The 21,068-nt window shown below is 29.4% G+C and overlaps 2 protein-coding genes across 5 annotated transcripts in view; both read left to right on the top strand.

Moving 5' to 3' along the window:
* The first annotated feature begins 8,211 nt into the window (after positions 1-8,211).
* Positions 8,212-11,582, top strand: LOC105257996 (AP-2 complex subunit mu). The gene is made up of 5 exons (XM_011268983.3): positions 8,212-8,389; positions 9,743-10,124; positions 10,204-10,454; positions 10,534-10,790; positions 10,874-11,582. Exons 2-5 carry the CDS (start codon positions 9,785-9,787, stop codon positions 11,352-11,354), a joined length of 1,329 nt encoding a protein of 442 aa, XP_011267285.1. The 5' UTR covers positions 8,212-8,389; positions 9,743-9,784; the 3' UTR covers positions 11,355-11,582.
* A 2,095-nt stretch (positions 11,583-13,677) lies between these two features.
* The window catches only part of LOC105257995 (calmodulin-binding transcription activator 2), a 73,045-nt gene continuing 65,654 nt past the window's right edge, over positions 13,678-21,068 (top strand). For 2 of the 4 annotated variants that reach the window (XM_025406341.1, XM_025406343.1), the window contains exon 1: positions 13,680-14,234. The gene's annotated coding sequence lies outside the window, so the exon portion shown is untranslated. Of the gene's footprint in view, positions 14,235-21,068 lie in introns of all 4 variants that reach the window. The other 2 variants (XM_025406342.1, XM_020029593.2) reach the window with 2 other exon arrangements.

The following is a 21,068-nucleotide window of genomic DNA, read 5'->3' on the forward strand; positions in this document are numbered from 1 at the left end:
TACAAATTAGTTTAATTCACTTATTCAAATGATTTAAACATGAAAGATTGAAAGAAAAAGATTTTATACAAATCCTATAAAAAAAGTTTCTATTTAAAAAATAGTTTTTTTACAATTTATAAAATTATTCCATATTTATATACTTGTTTATTATTGCTCGTATCGAATGTAAAATTCGTGGCGTACAATAATAATTAAATATAAATATATATATATATATATATATATATATATATATAATAAAATATTAATCATTTTAAACACTGCTAATTTGAATTTTATATTTGTATGTTATAGACAACGTAGCTTCGAAATCGACTCCGCTGTTGCGCATCAGTGTTGGTGAGTCAAAAACTTTTATTTAATTTTAAGGTAACGGATTTGTAGATGTAGACTGTAGATATAGATTGTAGATTATAGACCCGTTACCTTAAAATAAATGGGCTACAACAAATTAAACAAATTACATTTAATATATATATATATATATTAACTTTAATACGTATATTAACTTGAATAGTTCTTTTCAATATATAGTAATACAGCATCTTAGGAATGTAAATTTAAAATTAAATAAATATAGAAAAAAAAATTTTAATTTTAATTTTAATTTTTTATCAATTCTTTATTACAATCAATTATTTATTTTGTTTAATAAAGAAACATACTAAATACTATTAATATTTTATTAATATTTTATTAATATTTTATGTAATAATTTGTTTCTTTATAACATGCTGATTTTGTTTTAATTTTTCGTAGTCCATCTATTTATGTAGTGTAGCATATCAGAAACTTTGCTTTGACTATTATAAATCTAAGTTATTGATTAAGTAAATCATATATAATATTTAAAAAAATTAGTGAATAAGTAAGTAAATATAAAGAAAAAATACAATGAAAAATATAAAAATGTATGTTCAATTAATTTTATTTTATTATAAGTTTATTATAAATTTTGTTACAAATATTTTGTATATATACGTATAACATAAAAATTTCAATCAATCAATTTTGATGGATGACTTAGTATTATATTAGTTAAAGCAAAGTTATATTAAAATGACAATGGTCGTTACATATTACGACTATAAATGAGCGTAAAATTACGCTTATGCGAAAATAAATAACGAAAGGAATTGTTCTCCTTTATTGATCTTAGACAGGTCTCTGAACTTTTTGGCTAAAAGTAGCCAAATTAAATACGGTCGTGATCAGTGAAAGGTAGGTTTAACTGATTCGACGAATTATTTTAAATGAGATGAAGAGGATGACCAAAATATTGGTCAGAAGTAAATAAACGAAAAATACATATGTATTTCTACGTGCAATAGCACGCAATAAAATAAACGGGTCCGACATAAAATACACGTTAACATTTAAAAAATAAATCAAGACGCGCAAAATAAATGGCGACAAAAAAGAAATCGATTCGCGAATCGTGTTTAGGACACATTTCCTAAATCTTAAGTAATCGGATTAAGCGGATTCTTGCTGGCCTAATCTGGCAAATAAAACTGCTACAGTTTTTAGGATCGGTAGGGCTGTTAGGATGGATAGGGCTGTTAGAATCGGTAGAACTGTTAAGATCGATAGGGTTGTTAGGATTTGTTAGGATCAATGTAGGGCTGTTAGGATTGATAGACCTGTTAGGATCGATAAGCCTATTAGAATCGATAGAATTATTAGGACCGATAGGACTGTCAGGATTGATAGAGCTATTAGAATCGATAAGGATTGTTAGGATTATTAGACTGTAAATTGTTAGACTATAGTATTTTATATAGTAAGATAATTACTATATAATATACTATAAAACTTTCCCTTATTAGTACATGAAACATAAGATATAATTTAAGAGCGCAAAATTGTATATTATATTATGTAAAATTGTATATTAATTGTACTCTGAAAAAGCTGTACAATCAAGATTGATGTATAATGTTTGACATCATTCTTGATTTTTTAATAAATATTCACATTGCATATATAATGAGTTACATGTAATGTGGATGTTTAATAATTTGATTGTGTTGTAAATTACGTTTTTATATATACGAATTATATTATTAATTATATTAATAATATAATTCGTATATATAAAAATAAATATAATATAGTAAAAATTGTATGTCATTATAAACATTTTATATAATGTTAAGTTCAAATGTAAATGCTATCATTATCTAATAATGCCGATAATTAAGATATTAAATAAAGCTAAATTATATATTAGAACATAAATAATTTCTTATTTTTTTAAATTTACAGTTTATATATATTATTATATATATATATATATATATATATATATATATATGTATATATATATATATATATATATATATTTATTTATTCGATTTGATAAAATATTGTCATTTATCAATTTAAGCAATAAAAGACGTACTTATTTTGGAACATTTTTGTGCAAATTTGCAACTGATGTCGACTTATTTGATAGACATAGCATCATTGTAATATTTATATTCTACATCTACACTATGTATATAATCAATATGTTGTAATTTATATATTGTAATAATTTATATATATATATATATATATATATATATATATATATACATTGCAATTTATATATTGTAATACAATATTGTAATATTATAATAACGTAACATTATAATAATATTGTTATATATATTATCTCTAAATACTATAATTACATTTTGTAAATTATATTAATTGCACGAAATTGAAAAAATGCACATAATTACATAACGCAAAGTTTACAAAATTAATATATATCCAATAAATACTCGTTGTCTGTTAGACATTTTATTTTAAAATTATTCTAGAATTTAATAGTTTGTTTTTGATAGTAAAGTTAATAAATACGGAAAATTTTTATTTCTAAATTTCGTAGTTTCAATTATCTTTTTAATTATTATAATGCGTAACATAAAAATGATTAAATAATGTATGTGATTTGATATTAAGCCAACGATGCAATATTAATTTCTCACTCGCGAAATTTAATACTTGCTCTTTCGATAATGCAAAATCGCAATTTGACAAAATTATTTAGAAGTTCGGAATTTTGTCAATTAAATATATTCGTGAATTTGCGAATTGAAATTAAAATATTTGTTAAATAAATGAATATTTGTTAAATAAATATATAATCAATATTACAAACATCGCGTTTTTTTTTCGTCTTTTTGATCTGAGGCGCGATTGCTATCTTATTGTCTTTCGTGTAAATACTAACGCGGTTCGTACTATCGAAGAAATGGTCTTTATTGCAGAAATATAATTTCTCGTCGGTTCTTGAACAATTAATCTACAACGAATTCAATGCCTCGTTGAAAAGAGGTGTTCGTTGCAGAGCTGGAATTAAACCCAGGTTTTTTCGACAGTTCCTGGGAGAAATGGTTTTAACAATAAGTTAATGACAGATTTTTTTAAAGTCGAATCACGAAATTATAATTAAATAATATACTTTGAATAAAGAATTATTTCTTCTTTTATTAAATCTTCTTCTGTTATTATTATTCTTAATATTAATATCGGTTTAAAATTTTTTTATCGCTTTGGAAAAGATTTATTGTTAGTAGTAAAGCATTGAGCATGGATATAGCTATTATATAGAGATAAATATTAATTTACCAAATAGATAAATTTAAATTGTAATATATTTGTTCATCTCTGAACTTTTTTTAACAAAATATATGGTTACGAACGAATATGTTTAATTAGTTGATTTTTAATTAACTTTACTTTTGATCTCTTTTGAGAGATCATTTCTAGGTTGGACAGGTGCCATTTTAAGCTACTAATATTAATTTTTAAGTATTCGCTTGATATTTTATATAGAAAATTTATTAGATATTTTACATGCAGAAAATATATGCGCAAAATGTGACACATTTGATAAAACTTTTCTTTTGTTAATATTATATCAATAATATTATATTAATACACACAAATATACATGAAATGTACAAGTACTAAAAAATTCGAGTCGAATGGGTACCCTGATATCAGTAAGATATCGACATATTAAAATATTATTAAATATATTATAGAAGAATTAATAATTTTTTATTTTACGTCGCGAAATATTTAAATACAAAATTTTTCAAAATCTTGCTGTTATTGGGTTCGACTCGTCTCGAACAGTTGATACCCGAAAATTATTGTACTCGTACATTTAACAAGCGATAAATGCGCGTATGTTTCATGATTCTTAAACATACTCGTTTGTAACCATGCACAGTTCCATACAAATAATTATATTATAATAGTTTTATTATTTATTAATAAACAGACATTTCTAAATAATGGAAGAACATTTTTTCGCGTAAATTTCGATCTTGTGAATGAAAGATGATGATGATAATTGTCATTGATTCATTGAAATGTTAAAATCATTGCTATTGGAAATGGTCTGGAAGATCTGAGATTCGTTCCATTTTGCAGCGAAACTCTTGACATTTAATGTCGTTAACGAGTCGTTTAATTTTCCTTCGTGGATTAATCTCGATAGAATTCTACGTAAAACATACGTTAAAAAAAAGTAGCGCTCTACATTTAATATTGTTCTTCTACCAGTCGGATATTAACTGACGATCGGGCGAAATTATTTTAATCTTTTGAATTGTTATCATTAGATTATCCGCGAGATATTTTCATCTTATATTTAATTGCAATTATTATTTTTTTACTTGATCGTTGGCTTATACAAAATTTCGCTTATTTTTTCACGTGTCAAACTTCCTTAAAAAATTAAAATGTATCAATATAAATACTTTTCTTTTTGTAATTAAAAGATATAATTGATGATAAAATATAATAATTAATGAAGAAATATAATAGATAATATAAATGTATTGACGATTTTTTCATCGCTTATTCATATTGCTTATTCATATTACGCAATCCTTAATAAGTTTTGTAATGAAAAAAGTCGAATTAATAAATATCACGAATAATTTGAATCGTCTGTTTGAAAATCATTTGATTTAATTTTGAATGAATGTTGTGTAATTTTGTATCATAAGATATTTTGTACTACTAATTTATAAATATTATAATTATATTTATTAATTATATATTGTAATTATATTATATAAATATTATAAATTCTTATCATAAATATTGTATATGTTGTAAATATTATTATATATTGTAATAATATTTTATAAACTATTTATGTTATACTTTATAGTTCAATTATTGTATATATATTTTATATTGAATATGAATTATATATTAATTGTATTAAATACACACAATAGCGTATATTATATATATTTTCAATACTTTATAAGTAAAATAATTTTGTAATGTAATAATTTTATAAAATAATATGTAATAATTTATATAATAATTTTATAAAATTATTTTATAAAATGAGATATTTTGTATTAATTTAATACAAATATTACAATTAATAATATTATAATTATATTAATATATTATAATTATATGTAATTATATTATATAAGTATATTATATTTTATAAAATATGTATGTTACTTTCTACAATTCAATATTATTATTGTATATTATATATTGTATATTTCCCTTTATTTTATAAAATAATATTATATTTATTATATTTAAATAAAATAATTATAATAAAAATTTTACCTCTTCGATGGTATCTCCACCTTAACGAAGGCATTTGCCGGGTGAGAAGGTTTGAGTACTCTAATGATCCGGAGAGCTATGTCGGCGGTAATGCATTTAGATAGTAAAAATAATCATTTTTATGTCATTTTGCCAGTCAAATCGCGTCAAAATGAGATCAAAATGACTATTTTTGCTATCTAAATAGTTACCGGTAAGGTCATCTATGCCGGACAGGTCGAAGGGGAAGAGTGAGACTAAGAGAGATACTGTAGTTATTTATACTGTAATTATTTAGTAATATTTTTAATAAAAGCTATATATATGTATATATGTATATATATACTTTTTTAAATATAATATCTCTTAGCAAATTAGACTAAAAAAAGAAGTGATATAATTCTCAAAAATTTACCTTTTTAAAAAAAGATAAAAAAGGGCGCCAAGTTCATGCACTAATTGTATTCAACTTTCATATTGTCTACAAAAGTAGTGATATAAAAAAATTGCGCCAACTAAGAATAAAAATTTGTACAAGATAAATAGAAGTACAAGGAAGAAAACTTGTACAAATAGAAATATTTTAATTGAAAACATTGTTATACAAAATAGTTGTTTTAATTTTCAAAAGTAATAATATTAAAAAATTAAAAATTTGTTTAAAAATTGAAAACTGAAATTTAATATAAAACAAGAAAGTAAAAAAAATTTTAATTAAAAAAACTTGGCGCTGCCAATAAAATTGGCATATATTCCAATTAAATATATATTTAACAGCAAATATAATTGCTGGACATTTATTATTAATTCTCTTAAGATCTTCTGGATCTTCAATTAATAATTTAATTTTTATAATTCTTATATTATTTTCACAAATTATACTTTTTACTTTAGAAATTTCTATGAGATTTATTCAAGCTTATGTTTTTTTCTATTTTATCAACTTTAGTATGGAAATCTAAAAGATAATTAGAACATATTCCAATTATTATCTAACATTTAAATTTAATGACCTAATTTCTTTAATTAATTTATATTGATTTACATTTGGAAATTTAGACTTTTAAGCTGAACAATATATTAATAAAATTGGCAGCGCCAAGTTTTTTTAATTAAAATTTTTTTATTTTATATGTTTTCTATAAACTTCCAAGAGTCATGTATCCAGAATGATTTCGAAAGAATATTTTATATGCAATATTGCTACATGATTGCAGTAACGTTACATTTTTTCAAATATATTACATTGCAATATTGCTGCGACATTTCGTTGTAATATTACAAAAAGCGGACATCTTAACGTTGCCGCAACTTTACAGTAATGTTGCAGCAAAGTTTCGCAACCGATTTGCAATATTGCAATGTTTCAATGAAATTATTCTGCAATATGTTTGCAATCTTTCTGTGCTGTATGGATTCGAACATTATTGTTTTCGGGATTATAATTTATAGATTATGTATTTATATTATATATATATATATATATATATATATATATATTTATTTATTTATTGCTTTCAAAAAGATCAAATATAATATGGAAGTTTCGATTTTTATTTTATGGATATTTAAAGTCTTAAATTATTAAAAATACAGAGAAAAGAGAGAGAAAGGTCGAGGAGAGAGATGACAAATTTTATTTATATTGGAAATTTATTTATATACAAATACATAAGCTTGCTGGGTTCCCAGGTAGAACATGAAACTCGTAATAACATCATTATGACGTCCTAAAAGTCACCTAAAAATCACCTGAAAGTCACCTAAAAGTCATTTTAGAAAAATAATGATATCATAATGATCTCATGTGATATACTTTTGGCAATGTTTGGGTGACTTATTTTTGATATTAAACAATTCTAGCGAACTCTGTTGGAAAATATATATATATATATATATATATATATATATATATATATATATATACTTCATCGCGTATGAAATCTTAAGAATCAATCATAATAATATCATTTTGTGTATATATTACGCAATTACTTGTTTATTTAATTATTCATGTATATTTTAATTATATTCCCTAACAACACACATGTCCAAAAGATGTCCAGAGGTCATCGAGAGGGCATAAAATATCCTTTGGCTATCCTCTAGATATTCTATGGACATCTTTTGGACATGTGTGTTGTTAAGGTTTAAGTAACATAATCTTTTTAAAATTATATAATGCGATTATTAAACTTAAAAATTTATGATTCATCTTTTTGTCATCTTTAACTCATTTTTTAATCATTTTAGATAACTTTTAAGTGATAAATAAAATCATGATGACGTCATAATGATGTCACAGGCCGGTATTCATAGTCCGATCTTATATTTAAGATTGTCTTAAGTCTGGTCCGAGGTTGACTTAAGACCTCATTCAACCAATCAAATAGCTGCGTAGCATTTCAAGCACGAACTTAAGACGATCTCAAATATAAGATCGGACTATGAATACCTGCCTATGAGTTTCATGTTCTACCTCCTGGGTTGTAAAAAAGAATCCGGTATCATCGCAGGAGATAATTGCAGTGAGTTGACGTTATCGATCTATATCACTTTTTTTCTCTCATTTTCCGCTAGTGGCGCTGTGGTATATCGCACTAGTCCACTTGTCAATCTATCAGATTCTTATTCCGTGGTTTCTCGTTGGCAATATCGGACGAAAAGTGGGTGTTGCTTCCGTCTCCCGTCACGTCTCGTTCGTTAACTCGTAATTGCTCGGGGTGTCATATTACGAAGACGATTACGAAGAATCGTGAACGAAACTCTCGCAGACTAAATCATCCTCCAGGAATCATGTGTAAGTCAAACTCCAGATCTTCCTCGACGCCGGGTGTCTCGTGGGGTGTCCCTCATCGAGGGCGAAGAGCCACATCCGATCAATAATATTAACCGTTCGCGAGACACACCGGACGGATGGACAGCGCCGAGTGTCATTTAAGAAACCGGACGTTTATCTGTCACTCGCGTACTTGCATTTCGCGGAATACGAGTCGACGAATATCGCGAAGCCCGCATCTTCTCACCTCTAATTAATGACCTTTCGTTGAACGATGTACGAGACTTTTGTACGATTTTTCAGGCATTTTTTTCAGTGAAGGAATATCAGATTATTATATTTTTATTGTACTCCAATTCTGATATCGAAGGTACATTTTGGAGCATTTCGCGAATTTTTGGAGTATTGTTAAAAATTTTCTCTTGAAACGTTATAAATCACTGAAATATATACATACTGGAAGAGGCACTGAGCTGCAGAAAGCGTGCCGAGAGAGAGGGAAGATTTAGGGGTTACCTGTCTTTGTTGTACAGTCAGGTCCAAGAGTGTTTGTATCATAAGGAATCCAAACATTTCGACAATTTTTTACACAGCAATGTTTCACCATTTTTCTTTTATATTATTGAAACACAAAATCTATTTCAAACATCAAGAATTTGACATTAATGTCTTTTTTCGAATTGATTAAAATAAAATGTTTCAGAACATGCCACATTGCCACCGTTACCTCAATAAGCCAAGCAAAAAACTAAACTTTCGATTTCGCCTGTACATCATGTGACTTGTTTCGTTGCGCAGACGCAGCGCCGGAAAAAACGAGATAGCAATCCCCAAACATCTATCTATCGCAGGCACGCTTTCCGTCTACGGCAAACAAAGCCAGTGCCTCTTCCAGTATAGATATATTTCAGTGTTATAAATTTGTTGGCTGGTCGATTTTTAGAAATTAAGTTGAATTATAGAAAAAATTTAATTATCTGAACATTATACAGGGTGTATCTGAAAAAGCAAAACCATTTTTTTTTTCAAAGATTCATTAAATAATTAATCAGATTTAAGTATCAAAAAGATTTCTGAGAAGATGAATTGTTTAAAAATTAACACAAAACAGTTTATTTTTTTGCTTATCCAAATCTTCATGTGTTGATAACGAATAAGTTTGTCTTTTTATTGGCGCGACTATATTTATTAATTACTGCTTTATTAAGCATTATGGAAAAAAATGGTTCAGGACTTCTCGACTCGGTTTTTAATCAGGAATAACGCTATTTGCTTAGTGGGAGCTTTTTAAGATACACCCTGTATGAAGGAATTTAAAGTTACTTAAAAGTATATTTCTTATTATCACTCATAATATTTTGATTTTTTTTGCAGATTGATTTTGACTCTATAGGCTAACACTAGCCTTTGTTCAAAATGATAGGAGGTTTATTTGTTTACAATCATAAGGGGGAGGTACTGATCTCCCGAGTGTATCGGGATGACATTGGCCGAAATGCAGTGGATGCATTTCGTGTGAATGTAATTCATGCACGACAGCAAGTACGCTCGCCAGTAACCAACATTGCTAGAACATCATTTTTTCATATAAAGCGTGCTAATATTTGGTTAGCTGCTGTCACCAAACAAAATGTTAACGCAGCTATGGTATTTGAATTGCTGTTGAAGATCATAGATGTTATGCAGTCGTATTTTGGCAAGATATCAGAAGAGAATATCAAGAACAATTTTGTGCTTATTTACGAGCTGCTCGATGGTTAGTATAAAATTTAATAGACACATTGTATGAATAATTGTACATGACTTTTGTCCTAATTTTCATTATTTCTTTGCAGAGATACTCGACTTTGGATATCCACAGAATTGTGATACAGGAGTATTGAAAACATTTATCACTCAGCAGGGAGTAAAATCGGCCACCAAGGAGGAACAGGCTCAAATAACATCGCAAGTCACTGGTCAAATTGGATGGAGACGAGAGGGCATTAAGTACAGGCGCAATGAACTCTTCCTAGATGTGCTTGAATATGTGAATTTATTGATGAGTCCTCAAGGCCAGGTTCTTAGCGCACACGTTGCTGGAAAGGTAAATTATTCATATTGAAAAGTTTCATTATTTCTTATAACATATAATTGCAGATTTCTGATTAAAAATTTTCTCTCAGGTTGTAATGAAATCCTACTTGTCTGGTATGCCGGAATGCAAATTTGGAATTAACGATAAGATCGTCATGGAATCTAAGGGCATGAAAGGAGGCAGCGGACTTGGCGGTGGTGGCGATGATCCAACAGGCGCCAGATCCGGCAAACCGGTTGTCGTTATTGACGACTGCCAATTCCATCAGTGCGTTAAACTTAGCAAATTTGAGACCGAACATTCCATTAGTTTTATACCACCGGATGGTGAATTTGAATTGATGAGGTGAGACACAATCAGAAGATAATATCATAAATCAAACGTTTCTGTGAAATAAAAATATTATCTTTTCTTGTCTTTTGTTACAGATATCGTACCACGAAAGATATATCATTACCTTTCCGTGTAATACCATTAGTGCGCGAAGTAGGTCGAACGAAGATGGAGGTCAAGGCGGTTCTAAAATCAAACTTCAAGCCATCATTGCTGGGACAGAAAATAGAAGTACGCGTGCCAACGCCATTGAATACTGCCGGTGTGCAGTTGATATGTTTAAAAGGTAAGGCAAAGTACAAGGCATCGGAGAATGCAATCGTATGGAAGATCAAGCGTATGGCTGGCATGAAGGAGACGCAATTGTCCGCTGAAATCGATCTGCTAGAGACGGACACGAAGAAGAAATGGACGAGACCGCCGATATCGATGAACTTTGAGGTTCCGTTCGCGCCATCCGGTTTTAAAGTGCGCTACTTGAAAGTATTTGAGTCCAAATTGAATTACTCTGATCATGATGTGATCAAATGGGTTCGCTACATAGGACGCAGCGGCTTATACGAGACACGATGTTAATAGCTGAACAATGTCAAGGCATAAATAATTGTAAAGAAGTAATTTCAATGCAGAAATTGCGACTGAGTATCGATATCGGATACTTCTCGATATTATTTCATTATAGTACATATTTGAAGCGAAATAATCTGAAAATGTTGGAATGTTTAATTACGAATTATACATGGCACATAGCGAAACTGTGAACAATATATATATATATATCGAAAGGAGAATTCCATTATATTACAATTTAAAATCGCAAGAAAGTTTTTTATACATTATACATATTAATAAGAAATTTTCTTTAAATCATCTTTATTTGACTATATTAATGGGTTAGAAGAAAATACATTTTCAAATGCAAAATAAAAATAAAATTCTGTAAATGTTGGAAATATTAAACACACAATCATTAATGTCAAATACATTATTTTGTTTGTGCCAAGTTTTCATATTATTCATTTTTTTCGCATTAATTACTTTTACAACTTGGGCACTATATCGCGCCATATAAATTAGATTTTATAAATTGTAATGAAACTTTTTAATGCAAAATTTGTTGCTGAAAATAATAATTAAATATGATCATGAACTTATACATTTTGTTAAATCATTCTCTAGTGATTCTCTTTTATCTGTTTTTGCTTCATGTTTACGTCAAAGCAGTAATAAGAGAATGGTAAATATGTTATTCTTAAATATATATAATAAAAAAAATTAGAATTAGTACACCTATTATAATGATCTACAGACTTCTCGAAATAAACATATTTGTAGGATATAATGTTATATATAATGAGATTATGTTATATATAATGAAATGTTACATATAAAGAATTTTTTTTTAATGGCTAATGAATTTTTGTATTATATATATATATATATGAATTTATTACTCATTTCTTATATGATTAATGATATATATTATATATAGAGTTACGAAATCATTAAGATACCAGAGATTGAGCGAATTTAAATATGTCTCTGCCGCAAATCACTTATATAAATTACGATGCGTTTAATGAAATGTACGATACTGATAATCTGTTGTCTGTGCATGAGAATAGAAAAAAGCATTAATCGATTGTATCAAAGTAATTGACTGTCTCTCTAAAAGAATGTTTACATGCGTAAATATATGTGTAAAATAAATGATTGCCCATGCTTAAATTTAATTATACTGCTTTCCTTGAAATTACGGTCCAATATCATAATAAATAAAATTAGTTCGAGAAAAAATTTGCAAATATAATAAAGTAATAAATATAATTTAATTTGTATGCGAAATTTTGTTTTTATTAATCAGAAACTTATAAAATTACATAAGCTGTACTTGAATGGTATAAAAACAAATGCATTTAGAGATAAAAAGGCGATATAAGCATTAAATATAAAAGACTTGTTTCTTTCAATCAATACGATATTTTAGATTCGGGAAATAATTTCCAAGATGTAATATTAAAGATACGAAATGATTCAAGTTTTGAAAAAAGGATTAAAAAATGTTAAAAAGATCACATTTTTTTAAATTTAGCGGTTATCGATATGCACTTATCACTATTATCGAAACATATCGATATGCGTGCAAGTTTCTTGCTCGAGAACACTTCAAGTTAGGGCTTAAAGAAGTTGGAAAAGTTGCTTTTATAATTAATAATATATCAAAATTCACTAAATGTGCGTTGAAAAAAATTGCTCTACTCTTTCACGGTATGCTTTCTATATTTTTGCTTCTATATCTATTAATATACTCGAATATAATCTTGGATCTGAATCAAATCGCGATATTGATTCAACGTAACAGCGACATCTTTTCTCGACGATACACGATATTCGTATCTCGTAATGACATTTCTTTCAATATAATTATTAACTAATATAATATAATAATAATATAATATAATATAATATAATATAATTATTAACAATATAATTATTTGTATAATATTTATATAATATTTGTATAATATTATTTGTATATATTATTTGTATAATATTTATTATTATTATTTGTATGTATTTTATTATTTGTATAATATTTGTGTAATATTATTTGTATAATATTATTTGTACAATATTTATATAATATTTGTATAATATTATTTGTATAATTATTAACAATATAATTATTAACTTTCCGCATAAGATCGACCACAATCAGCCTCAATCGAGTTGAATACAATAGTATCGCTCGTCACTTGTTAGACCGACCAATCGCGGTCGTTCCATTTCCTAGAGGCGCGGCCGCGATTGGCCAGTTTTCGGACGTTCAATCCGACGAAGGGCGCGATCGTGGCCAGCGTCACGTGCGCTCGTCGCCGAGGAATTTCCGCAGTTGTCAAATCCGCGCGTAATCGACGTCGACGTCCGCGCTCTCGCTTCCCGCCGCGAGGAAGGCGCGGAAGGTGAAGGTTCCCGCGGGCGGGAAATCGGGCTTCGAATTTCCGTCCGCGAGGTTTCCCGTCTATCGCGCCGAGCGGGCGCGTTGGCGACGACACACAGCGCGATGACTTTTCCCGGCGCGGCGCATGCGGTCCACGCTCTCACGCCTGGCACCGCTCCGTGCAACGCACGTACCTCGCTCCTCCGCGTACCTGTCATGGATTCCGAGGATCGACCGCGGCCGCCGCGGGCACGCGTGATCGCGCGACTCCCTGCGTGAGCGGTGTCACACGCGTCGCACGCACGACACGTCGCGGAGGACTTTGACGTGCGCGCGTAGAGACGGAGGAGCTCGCCGTCGTCGATCATGAGCGTCGCGGTGTCGTCGCGACGAGGAGGGTGCCGTCGCCGCTGGTGAACGACGAGAGGAGGAGAGCGCGCCGACGCGCACCGGGAGGCCGAAAAATGATCGCCCTCGACGACGGGCAACCTCTTGTCATTCGGAGCACGGACCTCGTGAGTACCCTCCTCGCCATCACTCGCCTCTCTCCTTCTACGCGTCTTGAATATTTCCGCGATAAATACACCTAGCACGAAAAATACTTATACAATCATCATTCGTTGACGTTTAAAACAAAAAAGAACAAAATTTATTTTGCATTATTATATTTATATATATATATATATATATATATATATATATATATATATATATGCATATAATAATAGATGCAAAATAAATTTATATATATATATATATATTTTAATTTTTATTTAATTTTAATTTTAATTTTAATTTTTTTAAATTTAAATTTAAATTTAAATTTTAATTTATATATATATGTCTCTTTCTATGTGTGTGTATACATGTATATATATGTACATAAGTAGGGACGTGTGCTAAAATACAGAAGACGCGACGTGTATGTTGCATCGTGGACATGATCGCAGCCATCATCGCGAATTCGCGCGGTGGATCCTCGCGAGCGGGTTTATGGGTGCCGCTATTTTTAGCGCGCACACCCGTAAAACACCGAAAGGGAGGAATCTCCGCACGTGCCGCTTTGGACATCCGAGCGTTATTCCGAGATTATTCGGATAACGATCCGCGACGGATAACGTTCTTCCTCCTCGCTTCCCCCGGAAGTGCCCATGAGAATCATCGCTTGAAACGCGAAAATTCGCGGCGTGATTTATTCGATTTCGATCGATCCGAGAGAGCCAATCAAGTTTGATTAATCGATCTTTTATCGCGACACTTTCAGCTCTCATCTCCCGCGAAATGTATTAAAATAGATTTTTAAATAGAAATTAAATAAATAATATAGATAAATAAAATAGATATAAATAAATAAAATGGAACTAAATAAATAAAATAGAAATTAATTAAATAAATTAGATTTATCAATAGAAATTAAGGATGTTTCGTACGTACTTTTAAAATATTGAGAATTTCATAAAAATTGTATAGAATGTCTTTACATATGTTTATAGGATCTTCAATTTTTAAATCGATTCATTAAAGTGTTCACAAGTTAAGGATTTTAATTTGCACCGAATTAACATATGTTCTTATGGGAAACGTATGACCACGTCGATTCAAATGACAAAAACACATGGAAATAATATTCAGAATTTGTTTCAAATTTGCAAAAGTTTAGATACAGAGGAAATATTTGGTCGAATAATATTATACAAATACTAACTAATTAAAAAGATATTAAATATAATTCAGTGAAATTAGCCATGTATCTGACACAAGGCGAAATTCTCTGCCAAAAGTTAATCATTTCGATTAACAAAATTCGGAATATTTCAGTAAAAACGCAATAAATATTAAAAAATACATCTCTGCACTGTAACTAAGCTCAAATTGTAATATTCCACGCAATTTCTCATACTCAAAATACACCAAAAGTGGATATATTCGTCAATATTGATTTTTAGCGTCTTTGCTGGGAGTGTACATACAAAGCATCCTTAAAATAGATTTATAAATAGAAATTAAAATAGATTTATTTCGAATTAAAAGAATAAAAAGATGTAAAAATTTGCGGGGCCATCGCTCTTTTGTGAGCAGATTAAATGTCTTTCTATTTTTAAAGATCAGTTTTGTACCAAGACTTTTAATGACACTCGTTTCGATTAGAATTGGAAATACTTGTAATATATTGTGCTCAGTTTGCTGTGCCATTGATGTCTGCTAAAATATTATGGCGATATTTCGCCAAAGTTTACACGTGGGATTTTATTTATCGAGGATGAGCACGTTGACTTTTATGAAAGAAAATTTCCAGTGGAAAAACTGGAGTCACGTCTTAGCTTTAAAAAAGCTTTATATGTAAGCTCGAAATCTTATCGCCAGTCTAATTTCAGTGAATTTAGTTTGCAAGGCCGCACAGATAATGAAAATAGATAAGGAAAATAAGCATTATATAGATTCTATCGCGTTTTTATTGTCCCAGAGATGAATCTGGAGCGGGAAAATAAATAAAGCTAAATAAAATTATAATTTTCTTTTATCACAACGCATGATATATTTTCTTAAAAAATATTTTATAATTATTTTAAATTATATCACATTTTTAGAGATTAAAAAAAATTTTTTTCTATTAACATGTTTCATTTTCAATCATGCTGGATAGATTATTATGCTCTCTGAATTTTCATAGCTCTTGATCATAAGATAGAAATTAATTTTGCGTTTCTAACTTTGAAACTTAAATTTAATTTTCTAAAATTTAATCTTCCTTTACTCTCTAATAATTTCCGTGTTTGGCAACTTGACGAAGATTAATTTCTTTAATCTAAGAGAAATCTGCCGTTTTCCTCTTCATAATGCAAACGTCACAAATGTTAACGCAGAGACGACATAATCTCTTCTACCAGCAGCTGCGTTGTAGATACATCCCTTAAGGGCTCTGGAAGACCTTGTGAAGGATAATATTTTCAGAACACAAGGTTAATCCCTTGGTCTTACTGCCTTGACTTATTGAAGCGAGAACTCTTTTCTCAAGTTTTCATGCTGTGTAAATTCCTCGGATCGATATGAGAGATGGTTGAAAATTAAACATTTATAGAAAAATTAATCCTTGTTTATAAGAATTTTTCATTTAAATTTACAATCATATAAATACATATTTCCATTAGTCACTTTTAGAAGCTCAATGGCATCGGTGATATCGGTACAATTTAACGTAATCAATGCGTAAGCCAACGTGTTCGTTATCTCAACTAGCTCATGGTAATCAGTTGTTATCAAGAGTGGCATGCTGTGCGTTTCCTGCCAGCTGGAATTCTGATGGCACGTTCGAAAACGATAGTAACTAGTTGCATAACTAGAATCATGCCCGGGAACATCACTTTAGACTACATCTGACTTCTAACTAACTATTTGGAAACTGATGTTCACTCTCGAATACAACTGACATGTCAAAAGTGATGCGCGGATGTTGATTAAGCTAAATCCTTAACGTTTAAAAAGATATTTTACAACTTTTGCTTGAATTTTTATAACAAAAAAAAACATTTTTTTTTTTAAGTGAATACATAAAATAAAGTTCCATAAATTATACTTAATAATTATTGGAATTACATAATAATTATTATACAAAATATTATTTATACATAATAATTAATTAGTAGAATTATACATAATAATTATTATAAAATATAAATTGTGAAATTATGAAAAAAATTACATGTATCGATTTTCTTTAATAGAGAATTATTTTGTCGTAATATATATTTATTCAATATTTTTCATTATGTCACTTTACGTAAAATTTACGACATTTTCAAATAAGCAAAAAAATATTCGCACCGTAAGCAAATGAAATTTTTCAAGTGATTAGCCGGAAAAAAATTCGTTGCAGAGCGACATTCAAAAAAATATTCAGGTGAAAATTTTCTAATCGGCCCTTTTGATGCATGTTTTTTTTTAGCTCGTTGCTCGCGTGCCTTTTTTAATGTCGTGCTCGATAAATGTCAAATTGCGACAATTCCCGAAGCACAACGGTTTCGCTTTTGGAAGATGGGCGCAACATATGGGCGCCTTGAGATATACATTATCGATCGATCTAAACACGTATACGTGGCCACCTACTTGCGCGATTTCCCGGTTAACGGTATATCAGCACGAAACTGATATGCGTTGCACGCTATGCCTAAAGAATTCTACGTCGATCGTGGAAGCGCGAGGAGAGAGAGAAACGTGTCGCATATTCTCTTTATATCTATGTGTCCATTATTGACGTGTTACATTTTATTCACCGATTGATATTCCTCTCTCATTCACGTCATTCCTGGCACGTTAGATTTTATTCTACGCGAAGAAAGCTACCAGACGAGAAAATTCTATATTATTTCTGCGCTTTTATATAGTGAATAAATTTAATCGAGTTTGTTTTTTATTATATAATACATAATGCGCAATATTGACGTGAGAAATCTTTCCTCCATCTTATTGTTAGTTTTCAAACATTTTTTTTTCTTTTTCAAAATATAAAATGTCAATCATCTTGGGTGTTAATTTAACTTGGAAAGCATGGTTTACAGACAGTAAATCCTAGGATTACACGTGACACAGCACACAGTCTGGCAAAGGATTACTTGCGACAGGTGTAATCCACAGCGTGTATTAACAAGCACATTTATTTTTGTTCATATAAGGTACCTATTCGGTCTCGAAAAAGAAAATTTCTTAGTTTTACACAGGTTTCATATATTCTTTAAAACTATAATAGCAATTTATTAGATTATCTAGGTAGAATACGCGTGTTTTTTCATGTTTAAAAAAAATCGCGTAAATATTACTTAACAATTACGCGGAAGAATGTGCTCCTTCGCCAGTTTTTCATCGCCACTATTTTCCTATAAATCCATAGAAACGAGAAAAGCATTATACGACAAATTTAAATTAACACTTTGACTTTAACTACGTTTAAGCGCAGATAATTCCACGTCATTTAAAAAGCTAAACGGCTTAAATTCTTTGAGGAAAATTTCCTGCAGCGTCCTTTATCGCATCTCGCATCTTCTTCCCGAGTTATATATCGAATCCGCGAGCTCTTTAACGTCCTCCTTATGCAAATGATCGCGCGATTCGAGGTGGGCGACGATTCAGCTTCGTTGGCGAATGAGACGCCGAAGAAATCGGCCGATTAAACTCGCTCTTTTTTCCCAATCCCATGACAATCGGGACGGCTACGTAAGTCCATCCGCTAAAAGTTGCATGCTGCGGGATAGGCGTCCTCCGCGTGTGAATGCACCGACGCGACGGTTCTATTATTACTGCTGCACGTGCCGTTGCACCGGCAGATATCCTCTACGCGCGCGCTCGATACGGCCCCATACATGAATGGCCGCGATATTTACTCGCCTTTAACATTCACCTGTATATTTATTTAATATCCCTTGTACACCGAGCGAGTGACATTAATTCTTACTTAAAATATGCACGGCGTGCACTTATCAGATAAAGTGCGTGCACAGAAAAAAAGGGCATTCTTGTTTTGAAAATATATTAGTTTTAAGGATGTTTTGTACAATCCCAGTAAAAGTAGCTGAAAATCAATATTGACGAATATATCCACTTTTGGGGTATTCTGAAAATATATATTAGTTTTAAGGATGTTTTGTAGAATCCCAGTAAAAGTAGCTGAAAATCAATATTGACGAATATATCCACTTTTGGGGTATTCTGAAAATATATTAGCTTTAAGGATGTTTTGTACAATCCCAGTAAAAGTAGCTGAAAATCAATATTGACGAATATATCCACTTTTGGTGTATTTTGAGTATTTAATTGTGTGGAATATTACAATTTGATCTTAGCTACAGCGCAGAGATGTATTTTTTAATATTTATTGCGTTTTTAATGAAATATTTCGAATTTTGTTAATCGAAATGATTAACTTTTGGCAGAGAATTTCGCCTTGTGACAGATACATGGCTAACTTCATTGAATTATATTTAATATCTTTTTAACCAGTTAGTACTTGTGTAATATTATTTGACCAAATATTTCCTCTGTATCTAAATTTTGTATATAAATATATAAATTTTTGCAAATTTGAAACAAATTCTGAATATTATTTCCATGTGTTTTTGTCATTTGAATCGACGTGGTTATAAGTTTTCCATAAGAACACATGTTAATTCGGTGCAAATTAAAATCCTTATAACTTGTGAATGCTTTAGTGAATCGATTTAAAAATTGTACTGAAGATTTTAAACATATGTAAGGATTTATTCTGTACAATTTTCATTAAATTCTCAATATTTTGAAAATAGGTACAAAACATCCTTAACATGGGAATCTTGAAGAGATTATATTGCGTTAATTAGAGGAAAATATAATTGCTTACTTGAACAAAGCCATTTTATATAGTTCAGTCAAGGAAAATATATTCTTATGATTTAAGATTTAATTTTCTTGAATAGAAAAGAAACAATGTTGGATAGAAAATAACATTTTTAAATCAAATTATAATTTTCTTAAAGCAGAATTAAATAATTTTATATTCTTGAAATGACAATTACAATATTAAAATAATATAATAATAAAAAAATAATAATAATAATAAAATAATAAATATAATAATAATAAAATAATAAAATAATAAAATAATGAAGTAATAAAATAATAAAATAATAAAATAATAAAATAAGAAAATAAGAAAATAATAATAGAAGACTTTAATATTGTTGAAATTTAAAATTATTAAATTCTTCTAAGAAGATTATAAATTGTTGCGTATATACGAAACAATGAACATTAGTTAAAGTATATAAATTTTGATTTGACACTTATTTTTTTGTGTGACGAGACGTCAATGCTTTTATTTTTGAAGAGAAAAATTGATCAAAATCTGAAACTTATCTTTCTTGTCATATTTTTTTTATCAACTATGATTTCTCGTTATTTAGTAATCCCGTGATGTAATATATTATTATGATATTTGCCGTCTTTTAATCTGTATAGAAAGAATTAGATTAGATAAAGCAATCAAGATTGCTTGTAACAAATATATACGGCGATCTCTACGATATAGAATACGAACGGCATAGTTAGAGGCGAAAGTTAGAGATAAAGATCTTTTTGTCTTTTTTTTTTCTTTATGTGTACGCGATAGATATTATCGGGAGTTTTTCCTTTGTTATAAACCATTAGAATTGTTACATGTGTTAGAATTGGCAACGATGCAGGATAAGCTTCTGTTTGCCGAGCAGACCAATGATAGTGGCCAAGAAATCCATTTATGACAATGCCTGCCAACTTAAGTGGTTCCGCGAAGTCTAGGAAGATGAATAATCTTGCTCACGTGAAAATTCATGTATAGTCATTTA

This window comes from Camponotus floridanus, unplaced genomic scaffold (genome assembly GCF_003227725.1).
Source record: "Camponotus floridanus strain SB8 unplaced genomic scaffold, Cflo_v7.5 scaffold14, whole genome shotgun sequence".
NCBI lineage: Eukaryota > Metazoa > Arthropoda > Insecta > Hymenoptera > Formicidae > Camponotus > Camponotus floridanus.